General features: G+C 39.7%; 1 protein-coding gene across 1 annotated transcript; it reads right to left on the bottom strand.

Moving 5' to 3' along the window:
• Positions 1 to 7,310: 7,310 nt before the first annotated feature.
• On the bottom strand, positions 7,311 to 8,061 carry LOC134729763 (RNA-binding motif protein, X chromosome-like). The gene has a single exon (XM_063601494.1). The coding sequence runs from the start codon at positions 7,862 to 7,864 to the stop codon at positions 7,448 to 7,450; it is 417 nt and encodes a 138-aa protein (XP_063457564.1). The 5' UTR covers positions 7,865 to 8,061; the 3' UTR covers positions 7,311 to 7,447.
• Positions 8,062 to 23,608: the final 15,547 nt, after the last annotated feature.

The following is a 23,608-nucleotide window of genomic DNA, read 5'->3' on the forward strand; positions in this document are numbered from 1 at the left end:
TTCTATGAACATGTTTATAATTGCTACTTTAAAGTCATTCTGATAAATCCAACATCTGATTCTTCTCATTAGCAGTTGCTTTTTTAGTGTACGGATTATAATTTCTTCTTTGTATTCCTCATAATTTTATGTTAAAAACCAGAATATTTTTATTTTTATTTTTAGAGATAGAGATAGGGTCTCACTATATGCTGGGATGACAGGTGTGAGCCACTGTGCTCAGCCAGAGCATTTTCACGGGTGTCCAGCCCTTTGAATTCGGGGATTTTTTGCTTATCTATGGTGGTGTAGATCACACAAATTATGCACTGACTTTCCTTTTTCTCATGAGCAATCATTAGTGTTCATGTTAGCAAAGACAATTTTTCTTCTTCCAGTGTGGCCCAGGGAAGCCAAAAGGCTAGACACATGGGTTTTAAGTAATATTTTGTAGTAACTCTGAGTACTGGTGGTCCACCCTCTAGAGTTTGTTAATGCTTTTGGCTTGTTTAGTGACTTACTGGATTACTTTAGTGTTGTCTATCCCTCTCTTCCTCACGTAGTGTTAAGCATTTGATGTTGCTCCTCATAGAGGCACAGCTTTGGGCACTTCCACAGTCATCCTAGAATAACAGTGGTTTTGGTAGGGCTCTCTTTCTCCCCCTGACCACACAGCTCCTAAATTCTATTAATTGCAGAAAGACTTCTCTATTGCTTTCAGTGGTGCTCTGGGACATATATTGCTCTACAAATTAGTCTAGTTAAATTTTGTTTTTTTTTGAAAGAGAGATTTCTGAGGTTAGTGTTTGATACTTGTTCTGACTCCAGAAGCATTCCTCCCAGAATTTTTTTTTTTTTTTTTTTTTTTTTTTTATATGAAGTCTCCCTCTGTCGCCCAGGCTGGAGGGCAGTGGTGTGATCTCGGCTCACTGCAACCTCCACCTCCTGGGTTCAAGCAATTCTCTGCCTCAGCCTCCTGAGTAGCTGGAATTACAGGCACCCACCACCACGCCCCGCTAATTTTTGTATTATTAGTAGAGATGGGATTTCACCATCTTGGCCAGGCTGGTCTTGAACTCCTGACCTCTTGACCCACCTGTCTTGGCCTCCCAGAGTGCTGGGATTACACACCTGGCCTGCTCAGCAGTCTTATTAGCAGGTTCTCCTCTGCAAACTAAGTGGCCTAAAGTTTAGCCTGTGTCTTGATTCACATCCTCATTCACTTTCCTGATATCCTCCACTGTTCTTAAAAGTGATCAAAAGCTTGAATTTATTCACAATCTTTTGCAAATTATGTCAGTTCCTTTGAAAAGAGATTAAGAGCTATTTATTTTACAGCTTAAATCTCTCCCCCGGAAAAACCTTTGATTTAGGGGTCTGGAACTGGGCTTGGAGACAATGGAAAGCTATTCACTGATTTCTTCTTCAGTAGCTGAGCTCTTAATGGTGGTGGGTGGCAGCAGCCTAAGGTCTTCTCAGATTGTCTCTTGGGTATGAAAATCTCACTTCATGAGCTGGGACAAAGGCAATCAGGGCCCTAATATTATCAGAATGTTAACTGAAAGCTAGAGCCTCAATCCCATGAGAGGGAGCTGGGTGGAAGAAGGGAGCCCCTACTTCTTGACTGCACTCACTTGAGATTAAGGATGAGAAATGCTGACATCCTGCTTCTCCCAGAAAGAAAACCCTCTTATTAAGAGCTGTAAGAGAGGGAGTCCTGTGTTTTGGGGTGCCGTAGTTTTGAGTGGAGTCTTTACCTGGTTAAGCTCGGAGGAGGAAGGGAAGGAGTAGTCTTAGTTCGAGTATCACAAATCATTGCCTTTCTTACCAAATAGTCATAGGTTTTCTTGAACAGATGTTACTTCATTTTCAGAGGGTTTAAATGGTTGCTTTCTCATAATTTTCATCAGTTTTGTTTATTTCAAGTCAGTAGATCTCCTCATGCTGTCATGCTGGAAGTAAATCTCCTTAACCTGTTATATACAATTTTTAACTGAAAAATAAGTCTATCATCATTTTATGTCACTAAATATAGATTTATACCAACATTTGTAATGTCTGTCATATTTTTATTTCCATAGGTTATTGGGGAAAGGTGGTGTTTGGTTACATAAGTAAGTTCTTTAGTGGTGATTTGTGATATTTTGGTGCACCCATCACCCGAGCAGTACACACTGCATCATATTTGTAGTCTTTTATTCCTCACCTCCTTCCCACTCCCTCAGAGTCCCCAAAGTCCATTTTGTCATTCTTTTGTCTTTGCATCGTCATAGCTTAGCTCTCACTTATAACTGAAAACATACAATGTTTGGTTTTCCGTTCTTGAGTTACTTCACTTAGAATAATAGTCTCCAATCTCACCCAGGTCGCTGCAAATGCCATTGATTCATTCCTTTCTATGGCTGAGAGTTATTCCATATATATCATATATATTACAGTTTCTTTATCCAATCGTTGATTGATGGGCATTTGGGTTGATTCCACGTTTTTGCAATTGTGAATTGTGCTGCTATAAACATGTGTGTGCAAGTATCTTTTTTGTATAATGACTTCTTTTCTCCTAGGTAGATACCGGTTGCTGGGATTGCTGAATCAAACAGTAGTTTTATTTTTAGTTAATTAAGGAAAACACTGTTTTCCACAGTGGTTGTACTAGTTTACATTCCCACCAGCAGTGTAGAAGTGTTCCCTGTTCACCGCATCTATGCCAACATCTACAATTTTTTTTTCATTTTTTGATTATGGCCATTCTTGTAGGAGTAAGGTGGTATTGCACTGTGGTTTTGATTTGCATTTCTCTGATCGTAAGTGACGTTGAGCATTTTTTCATATGTTTGTGTGTCATTTGTGTATCTTCTTTTGAAAATTGTCTATTCATGTCCTTAGCCCACTTTTTGATGAGATTGTTTGTTTTTTCTTGCTGATTTGTTTGAGTTCATTGTAGATTCTGGGTATTAGTCCTTTGTCAGATGTATGGATTTTGAAGATTTTCTCCTGTGCTGTGGTTTTTCTGTTTACTCTGCTGACTGTTCCTTTTGCTGTGCAAAAGTTCTTTGGTTTAATTAAGTCTCAGCTATTTATCTTTGTTTTCACTGCATTTGCTTTTGGGTTCTTGGTCATGAAATCTTTGCCTAAGCCAATGTCTAGAAGGGTTTTTCCAATGTTATCTTCTAGAATTTTTAGTTTCAGATCTTAGATTTTAAGACCTTTATCCATCTTGAGTTGATTTTTGTATAAGGTGAGAGATGGGGATCCAGTTTCATTCTCCTATATGTGGCTTGCCAATTAAACCAGCACCATTTGTTGAAAAGGGTGTCCTTTCTCCACTTTATGTTTTTGTTTGCTTTGTCAAAGATCAGTTGGTTGTAAGTATTTGGGTTTATTTCTGGGTTCTCTATTCTGTTCCATTTGTCTATGTGCCTATTTTTATACAAGTACCATGCTGCTTTGGTGACTATGGACTTATAGTATAGTTTGAAATCAGGTAATGTGATGCCTCCAGATTTGCTTTATTTGCTTAGTCTTGCTTTGGCTATGTGAGCTCTTTTTTTTTGTTCTATATGAATTTTAGGATTTTTTTTTCTAATTCTGTGAAGAATGATGGTGGTATTTTGATGGGAATTGCATTCAATTTGTAGATTGCTTCTGGAAGTATGGTCATTTTCTTTTTATCTTTTTTCTTTCTTTTCTTTTTCCTTTTTTTTTGAGATGGATTGTTGCCCAGGCTGTAATGCAGTGCAGTGGCACAGTCTCGGCTTACTGCAACCTCCGCCTCCCAGATTCAAGTGATTCTTCTGCCTCAGCCTCTCCAGTAGCTGGGACTACAGGCATACACCACCATGCCTAGCTAACTTTTGTATTTTTAGTAGAGACAGGATTTCACCATGTTGGCCAGGCTGGTCTTGAGTGCTCCTGACCTCAAGTGATCTGTCCACCTTAGCCTCCCAAAGTGCTGGGATTACAGGTGTGAACCACCACACCTGGCTAAGTATGGTCATTTTCACAACATTGATTTTACCCATTCATGAGCAAGCGATGTGTTTCAGTTCTTTGCATCATCTATAATTTCTTTCAGCAGTGTTTTGTAGTTTTTCTTGTAGAGTTCTTTCACCTCCTTGGTTAGGTATATTCCTAAGTATTTTATTTGTTTTGCAGCTATTGTAAAAGGGATTGAGTTCTTTATTTGATTCTCTGCTTGGTCACTGTTAGTGTATAAAAAAGCTACTGATTTGTGTACATTAATTTTGCATCCGGAAACACTGCGGAATTCTTTTATCATTTCTAGGAGCTTTCTGGAAAAGTCTCTAGGGTTTTCTAGGTAAATAATCATATCATCAGCAAACAGCAACAGTTTGACTTCCTCTTTACTGATTTGGATGCCCTTTATTTCTTTATCTTGTCTGATAGCTCTGGCTAGGACTTCCAGTACTATGTAGAAGAGGGGTGGTGAGAGTGGGAATTCTTGTGTTCCACTTCTCAGAGGGAATGCTTTCCACATTTTCCCATTCAGAATTAGTTGGCTTTGTGTTTGTCATTGATGACTTTTAGTACATTGAGGTATGTTCCTTTTATGCCAATTTTGTTGAGAGTCTTTAACCATAAAGCGATGCTGGATTTTGTTGAATGCTTTTTCTGCATATATTGAGATGATCTTGTGATTTTTGTTTTTGATTCTTCTTATGTGATGTATCACATTTATTGACTTGTGTATGTTAAACCATCCCTGAATCCCTGGTATGAAACTCACTTAAACATGGTGGATTATCTTTTTGATATGTTGTCGCATTAAGTCAGCTAATATTTTATTAAGGACTTTTTACATCTATGTTCATCAGGGATATTGGTCTGTAGTTTTCTTTTTTGATTATGTCCTTTCCTGGTTTGGGTATTAGGGTGACAGTGGCTTCATAGAATGATTTACAGAGGGTTTCCTCTTTCTCTATATTGTGAAATGGTGTCAAAAGCATTGGTACCAATTCTTCTTTGAATGTCTGGTGGAATTCTGCTGTGAATCTGTCTGGTCCTGGACTTCTCTTTGTTGGTTATTTATTTATTTATTTATTTTAAGAGGGAGTCTCGCTCTGTCACCCAGGCTGGAGTGCAGTAGCACTATCTCCACTCACTGCAAGCTCTGCCTCCTGGGTTCATGCCATTCTCCTGCCTCAGCCTCCCAAGTAGCTGGGACTACAGGTACCTGCCACCATGCCCAGCTAATTTTTTGTATTTTTTAATACAGACGGGGTTTCACTGTGTTAGCCCAGGATGGTCTCGATCTCTTGACCTCGTGATCCGCCTGCCTTGGCCTCCCAAAGTGCTGGGATTACAGGTGTGAGCCACTGTGCCCGGCCGTAATTTTTTATTACCATTTCAATCTCACTGCTTGTTATTTGTCTACCCAGTGTATGTAATTCTTCCTGATTTAAGCTAGGAAGGTTGTATCTTTCCAGGAATTTATTCATCTCCTCTAGGTTTTCTAGTTTATATGCATAAAAGTGTTCGTAGTTGCCTTGAATGATCTTTTGTATTTCTGTGATGTCAGTTGTAATATCTCCCGTTTTGTTTCTTTTTTTTTTTTTTTTTTTTTTTTTGAGACAGAGTCTTGCTCTCTCACCCAGGCTGGAGTGCAGTGGTGCGATCTCGGCTCACTGCAACCTCCACCTTCCGGGTTCAAGCTATTCTCCTGCCTCTGCTTCCTAAGTAGCTGGCATTACAGATACTCGCCACCATGCCCAACTAATTTGTATATTTTTAGTAGAGATGGGGTTTCACCATGTTGGTCAGGCTGCTCTCAAACTCCTGACTTTGTGATCCGCCTGCCTCAGCCACTCAAAGTGCTGGGATTACAGGTGTCAGCCACCATGGCCAGCCCCATTTTGTTTCTTATAGAGGTTATTTGGATTTTTATCTCTTCTTTTCTTGGTGAATCTTGCTAATAGTTTATCAGTTTTACTTATTTATTCAAAGAACCAGTTTTTTGTTTCCTTTATCTTTTTGTTTTGTTTTGTTTCAATCTTGTTTACTTACTTATGATTTGATCTTGCTTATTTCCTTTCTTCTGCTGGGTTTGGGTATGGTTTGTTCTTGTTTCTCTAGTTCCTTGAGGTGCGAATGCCTCTTTGTGCTCTTTCAGATTTTTTGATGTAGGCATTTAGGGCTATGAACTTTCCTCTTAGTATTGCCTTTGCTGTATCCCAGAGGTAAAAATCTAATTTTAACTCAAATTCCTTACTGATGTGCATTTGAGTTTTCCTATCGCAACTTTTTGCTGTCACAATTCACATTTTTTTCTTTTTCTTTTTTTTTTTTTTTTTGTTGGTTTTGGCCAAACATTTTATTTAGTATTCTTAGTTGTTTAACACACACTTAAATGGTCTTATTGGGGGAGGGGAAAGGGGAGGTTCTTGCAGATTCCCAAGGAAATGTCAGAAAGGCAGAATGGCCAGCATTATCCATTTGCTTTTTTGGGTTTACTGGGTGAATAGGCATGCGATTTCAGGTTTTTCATACTAAGAACATTGAGATTTCAGTTGGAAGACACCCTGAAATCTTATGAGTAGCATATCCCAACCACCCTCTAATAGCTAGCTTGTTTGTGTAGGTAGAATGATTCATCTCTCCATTTTAGATGGCTAGATGTTTTGTGGAAGATCTTAGAATTGCCTGCCTCATTTACTGGGAAAAATCAGATAGGAAGTGGCCTTTAGGGATACTTTTACTTGGAAAGTTACAACACTAGTATAAGTCTTAACACATTTAACATTTGCTTGTTGAAAAGCAATGCAAAAGTCAAATAAAATTAAACATGTTTTACTTTTTTTCCTCACAAGAACATAAAAATTATGGAGGGGAACTTAACGGGGAATTTTAAAAAAGGTAACACAATTTTTCCTTTTAGTAGTTCTTGGGTAGTTATGATAGAATAGTTTCCACTTTTTGTTTCTTTGAACTGGGATTTTGGTACAAAGTTTTGTTTGTTTCTAGTATCTGCTTCTGCCTCCCCCTCTATCAGATCGGCTTCCTCCACGGCCACCACCTCTTGGTGTTCCACGGCTTGAACTGCTGTAGGAATCACGTGGAGGAGGGTACCCCCTTTCCATAGAAGGGGGAAGCCCTCTTTCTTGTCTGCCAACCTGATCACGACCACTTGAGTAGAGATCACTTCGACTGCTTGAGTAACTGTTTCGACTTCCACCATATCCGTCACGTGAGCTGCTGTAATCATCATAGCGACTGCTTCCACCATAAGATGGGGGCGCCCTCGTGTAGGTGGAGCTCTCTACAAGAGGGCAGCGGTTCCCTTTGAGGTGGACCTCGGTAACTATCTCTTCCACGTGATACAGGAGCTCTTCCTCCCATTCCACTGCTACTGTGAACTGGTCCTGAAGGTGCAGATCTCTTAGGAGGAAGACCCCCACTTCTTGGTGGTGGTCCTCTTTTTACTGGGAGTGGTCCCCTGGAAGAACTCATGTTAAAATTCATGGAATATCCACCAGTCATCCATGTGTCCTCCCCGTGAGGGAGGTCCCCTGGTTCCTCCACTTCCTCCTCTTCCACCTCTAAGAACTCTTGGAGGGCCTCTACTTCTTGGAGGTGGAGGCGGTCCACGTCTACCACTGTCAAATGACGGTTTGGTGGCTTGTTCCACCTTGATGGCTTTTCCATCTAATGACTTTCCATTCATGTCTCTGGCTGCATCCTTAGCGTCTGCTGGGCTTTCAAAGGTGATAAAAGCAAATCCTCTTGATTTGTTGGTTTCACAGTCTTTCATCAAGTGTACTTCCACTATTTGTCCATATTTGCCAAATACTGCTTCAAGAGCTTTCTTATTTGTTTCCGTATTAAGCCCACCAATGAAAAACTTTCCTGGGCGATCTGCTTCAACCATTTTTTGTTTTTTCCGGTGAGTCGGAGGAGTGACAATGGGTTCAAGCTCCAAAGAGCTCGCCGATAGGGGCTTCCTAGCAGCTCAGCACCAGTGGTGGCTGCCGGGTCCGAGGACCAAACCGCGAAGCTGCTAGCACTACTGTGCAACCTCAATTCACATTTCAATGGACATTCTGGTACAGACATATATACACCTTCACACATTTCTCACATTATTTCCTTAGGATAAATCCCTAGAAAAGAAATTGCTGGCTGTAAATTGCATTTTATTTTAACATTATGCCAATTCAGATTATTCACTAAGTTCCACTGACCTAGCTCTTTTTCTTGAGTCTAGAACAGCTCAGTTTCTCAGGTTGATCACAAGCAGCCTGTCACGGGTCTCCTCTTCTGCACACTGCTCTCTTTAAGACGCTCTCCTAGTTTCACCTTCCAAAATTCCCCATCTTTCCTTCCAAATTCATAATGCCCATTCTACCCCCAGCTTGCCTGGAGGGAAGTTCAATTCATGTAAAAATTGATTTGAGTGTATAATCTGGAGTTAGGTAGTGTGGGTTCATATTACACCTTGGATACTGATTAGCTGTGAGATGTGATCAAGATACTTAATATTTTGATGTTCCACTTTCTTTATCCCAAAAGTAAAGATGATACCTACCTTATAAACAAATTGGGAAGATTATATCAGCCAATGAACATATGTAGAAGGAGCATTGACTACTAGCCTGGGCAACATAGTGAGACCTCCATCTCTACAAAAAAAAAAAAAAAAAAGTTGGGTGTGGTGGTGTGCACCTGTAGTCCCAGATACTTGGGAGCCTGAAGTAGGAGAATCACTTGAGTTCAGGAGAGTGAGCCTACATGAGCCATAATCATGCCACTGTACTCCAGCCTGGATGACAGAGCAAGACTCTGTCTCAAAAACAAACAAACAAAGAAACAAATAAGAAAACAAGAAATATTGCCTAGTTCATAGTGAGTGTTTAATAATTGATATATTATTAGTTGTATTTCCTCTTAATGAATGACTAGAATGAGTCATATTCCAGAACATATTTCTATGTTTTAGGGAGACTTATGTCCCAGTCTGAGGGAAGTTTAAGTCTCATTTCACCTGAATAGTAGCTAAAGTATTATCTGAATTGTGTTTTCCTTCTTGTTTTGGTCTTGCTCAGGTGTCAGGGAAATCTCTGAGTAAATTAAATTATGAAAACATTTGCTTTAGAATTACTCTTGTTGGTTACTCATGGGCCATATCACATTGAACTTTCAACAAGTTTACATATAGTACTAGAAGTTTTCTGTGAGTTCTCTAACAAACGGATTTTCAATTAGCATTTCATTGTCAGTTTGAGCTCAGTCTTATGTAATACAATCCTTTTGACATTTTATCATCAGTAACAGGAGCACAATGTAAAATAAAAAACACTAGCTAAAAATTAAAACAATTGAACTCATGGAGATATCAAGTAGAATGATGGCTACCAGAAGCTCGGAAGGGTAGTGGGGAGGAGGGATTAGGGATAATTAATGGATACAAAAATGTAGTTAGATAGAATAAATGACATCTAGTATCTGATAGCACAACAGGATGACTACAGTCAACAACAATTTATTGTACATTGAAAAATAACTAAAAACATACAATTGAAATGTTTGTAACACAAAAATTAATTATAAATGCTTGAGGTGATGGATACTTCATTTACCCTGATGTGATTATTACACTTCGTATGCCTCTATAAAAATATTTCAGGTATTCCACATATATACAACTACTATGTACTCATAGGAAAAATCAAAAAACAAAACAAACCATGTTGGGGAATACACTTTAATAGAAATTTATATGCAACTGTTTCCGTATACACATTGGGATCAAATTGTGTATATATAAATATATATATACACACACACACATATATATGTGTATATATATATGTGTATGTGTATATATCTATACACATATATATACCACATATATACACACATATATACACATATATATACATATATATACATATATATACACATACACATATATATATACACATATAGTTACCTACTTTTATTATTTAACAATTAAACATTTTTCAATGTCTGTAAGGGTTTTATGTGTGATTTTAATGGCCATATTTTAATCAAATTATTTACTTATTTTTATTGAACCAGTCCTCTTTTGTAGAGTATTAAGGTTGTTCCCAATTGTTCAATGATAAGAAATGCAGCAATAAACATTTGTGTACATATATTTCTTGAATGATTCTGAATATTTCCTTAGGGTAAATTCTTAGAAGCAAAATTGTTGGGTAAGAAGGATGCACATTTAGATTTTTTTTTGATGATATTGCCAAATTGCCATTCAGAAAGGTTACACTTAATTTTTACTCCCACTCAGTATGTTTTCCTATACTCACCCAAACCCTGGGTATTAGCACTTATGAATTCTTTACTAATTTAATAATCTCTGTCTCCAGATGATATATCACTTTAATTTGTACTTTTTGGATTACTAACATATTTTAAATTGTTTAACAACATGGCTCATACCTGCAATCCCAACATTTTGGGAGGCCTAGGAGGGAGGATTGCTTGAGGCCAGGAATTCAAGACCAGCCTGGGCAACATACACAGACCCCATCTCGACAAAAAAATTTAAAAAATAGCTGGGCGTGGTGGCATGAACCTGTAGCTCTAGCAACTTGGGAGGCTGGGGCAGGAGGATCATTTGAGCCCAGGAGTTCAAGGCTGTAGTGAGCTGTGACTGTGCACTGCACTCCAGCCTGGGCAAAAGAGCAAGACCCTGTCTCTTAAAAAAAAAGTGAAGCTCAGTGCAGAGGATGTCAAGATTTGCACTCAGGTACCAAAAACTGACTGAAGAACAGGCTGCTGTAGATGTGGCTGTAAAGCAGCTTATGTGGAAACTTTTCAGGGTTTTAGTTGACAGTCAATTCAGTATAAGCCAACAGTGTGATATGGTTGCCAATAAAACTAATTTAAATTTAGGAGGGCATTAATAAAAGTTTAGCATCTTGGACAAGAGAGGCGACAGTCTTACTTTATTTCTCTTAAATCAGTCTGCACCTGGGACACAGCCCACACAAGCTGTAGGTCCAGATGATTAACTGTGGCTCAAACAGTTCAAAGTATATCCAGAAGAGAATGAGCAGTCTGGAGGAAGAAGAGGAAATGTGACCTATGAAGAGTGGCTGAATTATCTTAGAAGAAAAGAAGACTGAGGGGACTGTGGCCTCTGTTTTCAGAGCTTGGAGCAATCATGGGGCAGAGTGAGTCGGTACATTTTGGGTGGTGACAGGGTGCAAAGCAGGATACAAGGGTAAATATCATGGGAAGAATAATTTCAGCTCAACACAAAGAATCCCATTCTAAAAGTGATCTTGGAAAGGTCAGCCTGGAGTGATCGTTTCTCATCATCAGAGTTATTCCATCAGTGGCTGGATGACTACTCAGCAGGTAGTCATTTGAGAAGTTCAAACATGGGACAGAGGCTTGCACTAGATGCTTTTAACCTCCATTTCAGTCCTGATGTTCTAGGTCTCCATAAATGCTACTGCTCCTAATCACCTTACTCAGAGCCATAGGTCCAACAGCTTTGTTGGGGGAGAAGAAGACTTGTAAAGCAGTGTGTCTCAAATTTAAAATGCATGCTAAATACTTGTTAAAAAGTAGGTTCAGATTCAGTAGATCATGAATGGGGCCTAAGATTCTGCATTTCTATCAAATTCTAAGTGAAGGTAACAAGTCGTTAGCATGAATTTTAAATTGGGATGATATAGTCCCCCAAAGGGTATAAATTTACTCTTGGTGTGGGGATGGAGTAATCTTAGCTATTACCCTGGTTTATGGACCTCCAAAGGGCCACAGTATATAAACAGTTATATATTAAATGCGTGATATTAACATTTTATGGATGAGATAATTTGGAAAAAAAATTTAGAAACAATAAAAAAGGCCAAGAAATACTATATTGGAGAGTCATCTAGAGCAATGGCTTTCAATCTTGACTCAACATTAGAATAATTTGGGGAGTTTTAATATTTTGGATTCCTGGACTACACCCTTCGAGAGTCCCTCCTTATTGGGCTGGCGTATGCCTTGGACATTGGTTTTTGTTAAAGCTCCCTAGATGATTCTAATGTGTGACCAAGCTCAAGAACCACTGGTCTAGAGACAGGGTAAGAGGGTAAGATGCAGAGATGAGAGAAAAGGTGTGTGAGGCATGTGGGAGCTGAGGATGGGCATGGATTATTGAAAAAATGGATGACCCCCTAGAATATTCAACAGGAACCATTTCATGTTAAGAGCCTTGGGAAAGCGTCAGAATGTCCCTTGTCCTGTTATTGAGTGGAAAAAAACAACATAAAAAACAAGGAACCAAGGCAGAAAGAGGAGAAGAACACTGCATGGAGTGGCAATTAAAAGGGTAGAGTCTGCAATAGAGTGATACAGAAGCTGGGTCAAATGGCAGTTTTGTTTTTAGGTCTTTGAGGAATCATCACACTGTATTCCACAATGGTTGAACTAATTCACATTCCAACCAACAGAGTAAAAGTGTTCCTATCTCTCTGTAGCCTCACAAGCATCTGTTGTGTTTTTGTCTTTTTAACAATTGCCATTCTGACTGGCATGAGATGGTATCTCATTGTGGTTTTGATTTGCATTTCTCTAATTATCAGTGATGTTGAGCTTCTTTCCATATGTTTTTTGGTTGCATAAATGTCATCTTTTGAGAAGTTCCTGTTCATGTCCTTTGCCCATTTTTAAATAGGGTTATTTTTTTCTTGTAAATTTATTTAAATTCCTCCTAGACTCTGGATATTAGACCTTGTCAGCTGGACAGGCTGCAAACATTTTGGCTAGATCAGTTGACTGTATTTTTGTGGATTTATTGCTGGGCCCCCTATTCTGTTCCATTGGTCTACATGTCTACCTTTATGAGGCTCTGTCTCAAAAAAAAATTGTACTTTAATTATCTCTGTTTTTCCAAGGCATAGCATAATTTCTGCAACAAAGTGGTTAGTCAACAAATGTTTATTCAAACTAAGCTAAAAGTTATGGAAATTTAACATCTTGGCAATTATGGGATGAATGGTTGCTAAATCTCTAGCTATACCATAGGGCGGGCCTGGGCCCATGACTGGCACTTCCAAGTGCCAGGTAGAAGGCAGAATATGACTTCAACTTAAAAAAGAGGAGCCATGGGAGCCAAATTACTGGGGTCTGTAGACAGGAAATAGTGAGAACCAGGTATTGTCAGTCTAGATTCCTTTTCAGCAGAAGGTTTCCTGGGTTGACCAACATGATAGAGATGCTCCAAGCCATGACTGCTAAAATGTAGCAAGTAGAAAACACTTCAATTTACTCTAAAATCCTGTAACTTATCTTTCTCTCTCAAGTATCTCTCCTATTTAATCCATCTACACTGCCACCAGAATTGTCTTCCCCAATACCTCTTAACTTTCCCTCTTATCATAAACCTTCAGATGATCCCTATTATGTCATATTCATCCACCCTTCTCAGCCTGACCATATAAGCTCTTTTGTAACCTGACCTCAACCTCTTTGAGCAAAGTAGACAGCCATTCTCATATAGCACCTACTTTCTTGTCCTTCACACACACTTCAGACAAATGGGTCTTAAACTTGAGAACATATCAGAATCTCTTGGAATGCCTGTTACAAAATGCATATATACTTCTCCTCTAAATTCTGACTTAATAGGCCTGAAGTGAGGCCTTCAAATTACTTATTTTTAAACACTCATACCAGGTGATTCTGAGACAAGTGGTCCAGAGACCACATCTGGAGAACTGCCAAAGACAGTCAACCTCTATTATTTTGCCAAAAGGTGACATCTGCTCTAAGAGTTATCTGACTGGCTTATTACACCTTGATGTGGATGCATTTCAGCTTATCAGGTTCTGTCTGCCCAGACACCTACTAGCCAGATATTCCTAATGTCCTGCCTCAGACTGATGGGGTCTGCTGCCATAGATATCATTCACATGGCATTTATTATTTCTGAGTCTATAATCAGCTGCCAGTCCAACGTCTGGGGTTTGCTGCTGACCTTTATCTAGGACTTGGCTCCCAAGATTTTTTGACTTGCTTTAACCTGATGCTCAGGGCTAATATTCAGGCATTTTACACCTATATGGCAGTGCCAGTTCCTAAATACTGAAATACTTCCATACCAGTTGGTAAATAGTAACTACACTAAGCCCCTTGTGTGCCCCTCATTGTTCCAGTCCCTCACTTTCTACTCCCATACCTTCCTGGAATCCAGCAACTAAAGGGGTAATACCTCCAGAACTCTGCTCCAGTATTACAGGCCTATATCCTTTCAGATGGATTGCAGCAGTATTATACAGTGTACTAGCCTGTTCTCATGCTGCTAATAAAGACATACCCAAGACTGGGTAATTTAAAAAGAAAAAGAAGTTTAATGGACTCACTGTTCAACATGGCTGGTAAGGCCTCACAATTATGGCAGAAGGTGAAGGTGGAGCAAAGTCACATCTTACATGGTGGCAGGCAAAAGAGCATATGCAGGGGAACTCCCCTTAATAAAATCATCAGATCTCATGAGAGTTATTCACTATCAAGAGAACAGCACAGGAAAGACCCACCGCCATGATTCAATTACCTCCCACCACTTGCCTCCCACAACAGTGGGAATTATGGGAGCTACAATTCAAGATAACATTTGGGTGGGGAAACAGCCAAACTATATCGTACAGGACAGTAAGTATTTTGAATATTACTTCTATGTGTGCCCAATCTTTTTTTTTTTCCAAGACAGAGTCTTGCTTTGTCTCCCAGGCTGGAGTTCAATGGCACAATCTCCACTCACTGCAACCTCCACTTCCTGGGTACAAGCAATTCCCCCACTTCAGCCTCCCTCATAACTGGAATTACAGGCACCCGCCATCATGCCTGGCTAATTTTTGTATTTTTGTAGAGACAGAGTTTCACCATATTGGCCAGGCTGGTCTTGAATTCCTGACCTCAGGTGATCTGCCCACCTTGGCCTCCCAAAGTGCTGGGATTACAGGTGTGAGCCACTGCATCTGGCCTGTGCCCAATCTTTTAGATCTTTCCTGACTACTCGGGATCCTGATTTGCTCCCAGTTGTTAGTTCCACGGTCTGATCTTAACTTCTCCAGATGTTTGCATTCAAAGGCCAGCAGCAGCCCAGTTACTGGGTAGATAACGAAATGAAGCCAGAAATAAAGATGTTCTTTGAAACCAATGAGAACAAAGACACAACATACCAGAATCTCTGGGATACATTTAAAGCAGTGAGTAGGGAGAAATTTGTAGCACGAAATGCCCACAAGAGAAAGCAAGAAAGATCTAAAATTGACACCCTAACATCACAATGAAAAGAACTAGAGAAGCAAGAGCAAACACATTCAAAATGCTAGCAGAAGGCAAGAAATAACTAAGATCAGGGCAGAACTGAAAGAGATAGAGACACAAAAAACCCTTCAAAAAATCAATGAATCCAGGAGCTGGTTTTTTGAAAAGATCGACAAAATTGATAGACTGCTAGCAAGACTAATAAAGAAGAAAAGAGAGAAGAATCAAATAGATGCAATAAAAAATGATAAAAGGGAGATCACCACCTATCCCACAGAAATACAAACTACCATCAGAGAATACTATAAACACCTCTATGCAAATAAACTAGAAAATCTAGAAGAAATGGATAAATTCCTGAACAAATACACCCTCCCAAGACTAAACCAGGAAGAAGTTGAATTCCTGAATAAACCAATAACAGGCTCTGAAATAGAGGCAATAATTAGTAGCCTACCAACCAAAAAAAGTCCAGGACCAGATGGATCCACAGCCAAATTCTACGAGAGGTACAAGGAGGAGCTGGTACCATTCCTTCTGAAACTATTCCAATCAATAGAAAAAGAGGGAATCCTCCCTAACTCATTTTATGAGGCCAGCATCACCCTGATACCAAAGCCTGGCAGAGACACAACAAAAAAAGAGAATTTTAGACCAATATCCCTGATGAACATCGATGCAAAAATCCTCAATAAAATACTGGCAAACCAAATCCAGCAGCACATCAAAGAGCTTATCCACCATGATCAAGTGGGCTTCATCCCTGGGATGCAAGGCTGCTTCAACATATGCAAATCAATAAACGTAATCCAGCATATAAACAGAACCAACGACAAAAACCACATGATCATCTCAAAAGATGCAGAAAAGGCCTTTGACAAAATTCAACAACACTTCATGCTAAAAACTCTCAATAAACTAGGTATTGATGGGATGTATCTCAAAATAATAAGAGCTATTTATGACAAACCCACAGCCAATATCATACTGAATGGGCAAAAGCTGGAAGCATTCCCTTTGAAAACTGGCACAAGACAGGGATGCCCATTCTCACCACTCCTATTCAACATAGTGTTGGAAGTTCTGGCCAGGGCAATCAGGCAGGAGAAAGAAATACAGGGTATTCAATTAGGAAAAGAGGAAGTCAAATTGTCCCTGTTAGCAGATGACATGACTGTATATTTAGAAAACCCCATTGTCTCATCCCAAAATCTCCTTAAGCTGATAAGCAACTTCAGCAAAGTCTCAGGATACAAAATCAATGTGCGAAAGTCACAAGCATTCTTATACACCAATAACAGACAAACAGAGAGCCAAATCATGAGTGAACTCCCATTCACAATTGCTTCAAAGAGAATAAAATATCTAGGAATCCAACTTACAGGGGATGTGAAGGACCTCTTCAAGGAGAACTACAAACCATTGCTCAACAAATTAAAAGAAGACACAAACAAATGGAAGAACATTCCATGCTCATGGACAGGAAGAATCAATATCGTGAAAATGGCCATACTGCCCAAGGTAATTTATAGATTCAATGCCATCCCCATCAAGCTATCAATGACTTTCTTCACAAAATTGGAAAAAACTACTTTAAAGTTCATATGGAACCAAAAAAGAGCCTGCATTGCCAAGACTATCCTAAGCCAAAAGAACAAAGCTGGAGGCATCACGCTACCTGACTTCAAATTATACTACAAGGCTACAGTAAACAAAACAGCATGGTACTTGTACCAAAACAGAGATATAGACCAATGGAACGGAACAGAGCCCTCAGAAATAATACCACACATCTACAACCATTTGATCTTTGACAAACCTGACAAAAACAAGAAATGGGGAAAGGATTCCCTATTTAATAAACGGTGCTGGGAAAACTGGCTAGCCATATGTAGAAAGCTGAAACTGGATCCCTTCCTTACACTTTATACAAAAATTAATTCAAGATGGATTAGCAACTTAAATGTTAGACCTAAAACCATAGAAACCCTAGAAGAAAACCTAGGCAATACCATTCAGGACATAGGCATGGGCAAGGACTTCATGTCTAAAACACTAAAAGCAATGGCAACAAAAGCCAAAATTGACAAATGGGATCTAATTAAATGAAAGAGCTTCTGCACAGCAAAAGAAACTACCATCAGAGTGAACAGGCAACCTACAGAATGGGAAAAAATTTTTGCAATCTACTCATCTGACAAAGGCCTAATATCCAGAATCTACAATGAACTCCAACAAATTCACACAAAAAAACAAACAACCCCATCAAATGTGGGCGAAGGATGTGAACAGACACTTCTCAAAAGGAGACATTTATGCAGCCAACAGACACATGAGAAAATGCTCATCATCACTGGCCGTCAGAGAAATGTAAATCAAAACCAGAATGAGATACCATCTCACACCAGTTAGAATGGCAATCATTAAAAAGTCAGGAAACAACAGGTGCTGGAGAGGATGTGGAGAAATAGGAACACTTTTACACTGTTGGTGGGACTGTAAACTAGTTCAACCATTGTGGAAGACAGTGTGGTGATTCCTCAAGGATCTAGAACTAGAAATACCATTTGACCCAGCCATCCCATTACTGGCTATATACCCTAAGGATTATAAATCATGCTGCTATAAAGACACATGCACACGTATGTTTATTGAGGCACTATTCACAATAGCAAAGACTTGGAACCAACCCAAATGTCCATCAATGATAGACTGGATGAAGAAAATGTGGCACATATACACCATGGAATACTATGCAGCCATAAAAAATGATGAGTTCATGTCCTTTGTAGGGACATGAATGAAGCTGCAAACCACCATTCTCAGCAAACTATCACAAGGACAAAAATCCGAACACCATGGGTTCTCACTCATAGGTGGGAATCGAACAATGAGAACACTTGGACATAGAGTGGGGAATATCACACACTGGGGCCTGTTGTGGGGTGGGGGAGAGGGGAGTGATAGCATTAGGAGATACACCTGATGTAAATGACGAGTTAATGGGTGCAGCACACCAACATGGCACATGTACACGTATGTAACAAACCTGCACGTTGTGCACAAGTACCCTAGCAGTTAAAGTATATATATAAAAGAAAGGTTTTGTAGCCTGTATAAGGAATTCCAGGCAGGTGGGAGGGGCTTAAGATGGTGAGTGTCTATTGCTGCCTTTGAAATCATACTACACCTATATATAAGGCCACCCAAGTGTTAAACTAAGCTGAGATTTTAGGGTATAATAGGTTAGCTTTGTCATCAGATGGACTTAAGTTTGAGGGTAGACTCTGTTATATATCAATTATGTGACCTTAGGCAAGTCACTTAATTCTGAGTCTGTTTTCTTGTCTATAAAATTGAGATAATGCCACCATAACAAGGTTGTTATATGAAATAAATTTATTAGCCCAACAAATATTGAGTGCCTTCTCTGTGCCAGGCACTCTTCTAGATATTTGTTCCTCAAAGTGTGTTCTATGTACTAGCAACATTGGCATCACCTGGGAGCTTATTGGAAATGTGGAGTCTTAGTATACTTAGAATCTACATTTTAACAAGAAAATCAATTGACGTTAACATTTGAGAAGCACTGTTCTAGACAGGCCACATTTCTTGAATATGAATGTGGCCATTCCAAGAGAAAAAATAAAAACCTGTTTGAGGGCATGGACATTTTGGGTTTTGTCTCCTGAATCTGTGAAGTGGTAAAAAAAATGGTAGAGAACTCTGAAGAGCAGGGGCCACTATTTGAATGCCTGCCCAGGAAAGGAAGGATACATTAGGCAGGGGCTGTGCCTCTAATACCTGCACCCAGCTCCAGCTGATTGTTGCAGTATGTGAATGCCAGCCCAGGACTGCCAGACCTTCTGATTTTTTCAAGAGAAGCTGGAAATGCAGAAGATCATGGAGAAGGGGATGTGCTTCACTCAGACAGATACCAAATTCTTTCACTCTTATCTAGAGACCTCTACTGTTGTGCTATCAATTTGTGGTCTAGGCTAGCAGCATCTGCATCATCTAGGAGCTGTTTGAAATGCTGAATCTCAGGCTGCATTCCAGACCTTCTGAATTAGAATCTGTATTTAAACAAGAGCTTGAGGTGGTTTGTATGCACAATAAAGTCTGAGAAGCACTGCTTAGGTGCGGGGGATACAGTAGTGAACAAGGCAGCCAAGGCCTCTCTTTCTCACAGAGCTTACATTCTAGTGGAAAGAGACAATACAATAGACTTGTAATCTGATAAACAAGACAATTTTAGATGGTGATAAGTACTGTGAAGAAAATAAAATATGCAGGATGGCTTCTTCACTCACATGGATGGTGCTTAAGCTGGGCCCACAGATGAACTAGGAGAACCTAAACTGGGATGGCTAGATACTCTGGAAACTCGCTGGACATCTCTCTCTTCATGTGACTTCTCTACATGGGTAGCATGGGCTTCTTCATAGCATGATGTTCTTAGGGTAGTCACACTTGTTACAAAGTGGTTGGCTTTCCTCAGGACAAGCATTTCAAGAGACCAATGAGGAAACTCATTAGTCCAACAGAAAACGAAGGCCTACTCTGTGCCAGGCACTGTTCCAGGTTCTTGTTACAAGTGCTCTTCTGATTTAGCCTCTGAAGCTTTACAGCATTACTTCTGCCACTTTCTACTGGTTAAAAGGGAGTTAGAGGACCAGCTCAGATTCAAGAATATAAACTACATAAGGATGTGAATAATGGTGGTATGATTCCTTGGGGAGTCTCACCTTTGACGACTAGCTACCAGAGGAAGTAATATTTGAGCTGAGACCTGAATGGTGCAAAGGAGCCAACAATACCAGGTTCTGGGCAAAAAGCACTGCAGATAGAAAAAGCAGGCTGCTAAGGCCCTGAGATAGGAGCAAGGTTGAAATATTCAAGAGACATAAGGAGGACAATGTTGTTAAAGCATAGCGTGTAAAGGGAAGAGTCATAGAACACGAAACTGGAGAGGTAAGCAGAAGCCACATTATAAGTGAGGAGTTTGGATTTTACTCTAATCACAATGGGAAAGAATTGGAACATTTAAAGCAGGGAAGCTATGTGGCCTATCTTCTACATTAAAAGAGACCTACAACATTCTGTAAGCCAGTTGTCCTGGAGTCTTCAAAAATATCAGTTGTGAAAAACAAAAAAGGGTGTGTGTGGAGACATTCTAGATTTAAAAGGACTGAAGAGACATGACACAAAATTTATAGACATCGATGGGTTTCCAGATAGAGAACAAAGAGTAAATCTAAAAAGCACATTTTTTAAACAACTGAGGAAATTAGAAAGTAGAATGCATATTAGTTAACATTGAATCAACACTTACTTTTTAAAGTTTGATAATACCACTGTGATTATATAGGAGACTATTCATGTTTTGGAGATACAGGCTGAAGTGTCCGTGAGTGAAATTTTATGATGTCTGCAATTAACTCTTTAAATGGTTTAACAACAATCATGTGTGTGTGTGTGTGTGTGTGTGTGTGTGTAGATAGATGGATGGAAAAGAAGTATTCATTGCACTTTCTTTTTAGAATGTGTGCTATTTTTTCAACTTATCTGTAAGCTTGAAGATTTCCAGAATTAAAATCTGGGAAATGAAGGGGAAGGACCTGTAAATTGCATTCTACAGTGTTTGGTATATGATAGATGGTCAATAAATACTGTTGAGGAGGAAGTCTGCCAGGCAGATCTGGTTGTGGGTGACACTGTACTGCAGAAGAGCATAATCGGACATTTTATAAAGAATAAATAGCTATATTCTTTATAGCTATTTTAGGAAAGTTAACAACTCTTAACATTATTTTCTTCATCTGTAGAGTGAGAGTGTTAACCCCCATATTTCCTTCAGGGTAGTTGAGAAGCTCAGTTTGAAAAGTAGTAAGTCCTTTCTAGGCATAAAGTATGGAAGTCTCACATGCTGAGCACACAAATATTATCATCTATTTAATGAGTGCTACTCTATGCCTGTGCATCAAAGTGAGGTAGCTTTGTCTCCTGGGTTAGCAGGAGAAATTAACAAAATGTAGGGAGCTTAAAATTCTAGAGGTTGATGCTAATACAGTAGAGGCATCCACTACTCCCTCCTTCAACTACAAAAGGTGTTAAGAGTTTGAATTTTCCTTGATGGATGGTAGGAGCACCATAAGGCTGGGCTCCAAGGGCAACTAAGTTCAATTATTTTGAATCTTCACAAGTCAATCACTCTGCTCCTACTTGAACAACACCAGGTTTGGAGAATTCATTTTCTTTCAAGGCAGCCTGTTCTTCATTCAGGGGACTCCGATTTTAGAAAGTTCTACATTATACTGAACTGGAATTTGCTTTCAGGTCTGCTCCACCTGATCCCTTCATAACTCTGAAGACAGAAACCCATTCTCCTGTGGCTTCTTGGATTCAGGATAAATAGTCCCTTCTCCTCAGACCCTTTTACCTGAGACCTGGATTCCAGCCTCCAGTTTAGATTCTAGGTATTTCTCAGAATTCAGATGCACAGAGCCAGACCCAATCCTCTGATGCTTCCAATACCCATGACTGAGGAAGTAGTACATCAACTGTTTTTCTTGTGGAGTCCAAGACCTAACTTGGGTAGAAAAAGTGACTCTGAAACCAGAGAGCGGCATGCCTATATTATGTGCCTTTTGCCTGCCTCCTTCCCACAGGACCAGCCTCTGGAAACAGAAAGTGGTGGCGGCATTGTGCATGCGTCTGTCGCAGAGCCCCCAATGTGCCGCGGCATCACCCCCTCGCCCAGCAGCGCTTCCTGGTTAGGTCCCAGGGGCCCTGAGGCTTCTGCCAGGCTGCAGTCTCTTTCTTGTCTGCGGGGCGGACGGCAGGGGCTGTCCCTGAGCACCAGCGACCAGCCGCAGAGTGCTATGCCTCTAGGGTGGGCTCACCCATGGTAGGTGAATCCCCAACTCTTCCTCCCCACTGAGTCCTGTTAGCTTAGCGCCTCTCCTTCCTCTTGTATTGTTCATGTTAAAAAGAGGAGGAGGAGAGATAGGGAAGCAACTCTGCTTTCTCACCCTGGCTCAGAATACCCTGGTTAAAATGGGAAGAGGGTGCAGGAAGCAGCTCTAAGTTAAGGAGAAACAATTATACATTTGCCTCTGTACTTTCTCTGCTTGAGTTGTGCTACCAGTCACAAACATTTAGGGAGCATATAAAACAAGAGAGAGATAAGGAAGACTTCATTTATTTTTTCAAACATTTCACAGCAAAGGATAGCGGGACTGAGGGAATAACAGATATGCACACTAATCAATTAGAATACAGTATAATCAATCTTCTTAAAGATGGATAAACTGCCATTTAGGAGGAGGCAGCTAATTTACGCTGGGAAAGTTGGGGAAGATTTAACACTTAATATGATATTCGCAGTGGGTTTTTTAAATTGAGCTTGCTAAGCACAGAAGTAGGGATACAACATGCTGGTATACTGAGGGAACAAACATCATGTGCAAAGAGACAGGTGAATGAAAGGAGATAGCAAATTGATAGTAATTTGTAATTGCTTCAGGTTAGGGCATGTATCCAAGGGAAGAGGCATCAGGATATAAAGAGTAAGAAGAGAAAGGAAGTTTGGGATCTAGTTTTGATGCTACACTGAGAAGTTGGTCTCACCCTGTTGATTGGGAATTGTTAAATTTTTATCAGAAAAGTGACATGAACAGAAATGTAGAGGATTAATAGGAAGTTGAAATTGTGAAAGGAAATTTTGTTAAAAATTAAAGAAAAAAAGAAATAAGTACATAAATGATAAATACATGAAAACAGATAAATGAGAAGAGTAGAGACTGTCTGTCTAAAGAACTAAATTATAGTCCCAGATTGCTTTGGTTGCTCTAATCCCTGGCTGTGTAGACCCTGAGCAGGTGGCAGAAGTGGGTTCTTTGATTCAGACAACCAAAACATATTGAGAAACTATTATATACCTGGGGACATGCTGTGCAATTTTACATACATTATATTTTTCCATTTGGTTTCTGAATATCAGATTTGATTGTTCCCCTATACCAGGTTACTAGTCATCTCTCTTCTGCGTCTCTTGCCCTAACCTGGATGTAGGAAAAAAAGTACTAGACCAAGAATCAGAAAGCCAATGATCTAGTCCCAGTTATTAATCTAATCTGCTGTGTGACCCTGGGCAATCCCTTTTCCCCTCTTTCGGCTCCACTTTTCCTCATCAGTACAAAAAAGGGCTTGGATTAGTCTCCAAGGACATTTCCCACCCTGTTATACAATTTCCTGAAAAAGGGATACAGATGCAGTGAATGCTACATAGATTATAAGCAGGAGAAGAACCCTATGGGCTGGGATGGTCAAGAAAGACATCTTGAAGGAGGTAAAACAT

This window comes from Pan paniscus, chromosome X, assembly GCF_029289425.2.
Source record: "Pan paniscus chromosome X, NHGRI_mPanPan1-v2.0_pri, whole genome shotgun sequence".
Classification (NCBI taxonomy): Eukaryota; Metazoa; Chordata; class Mammalia; order Primates; family Hominidae; genus Pan; species Pan paniscus.

Coding starts and splice junctions, on each gene's coding strand:
- LOC134729763 (XM_063601494.1), bottom strand. CDS start 7,864: ATGGTTGAAGCAGATCGCCCAGGAAAGTTTTTCATTGGTGGGCTTAAT.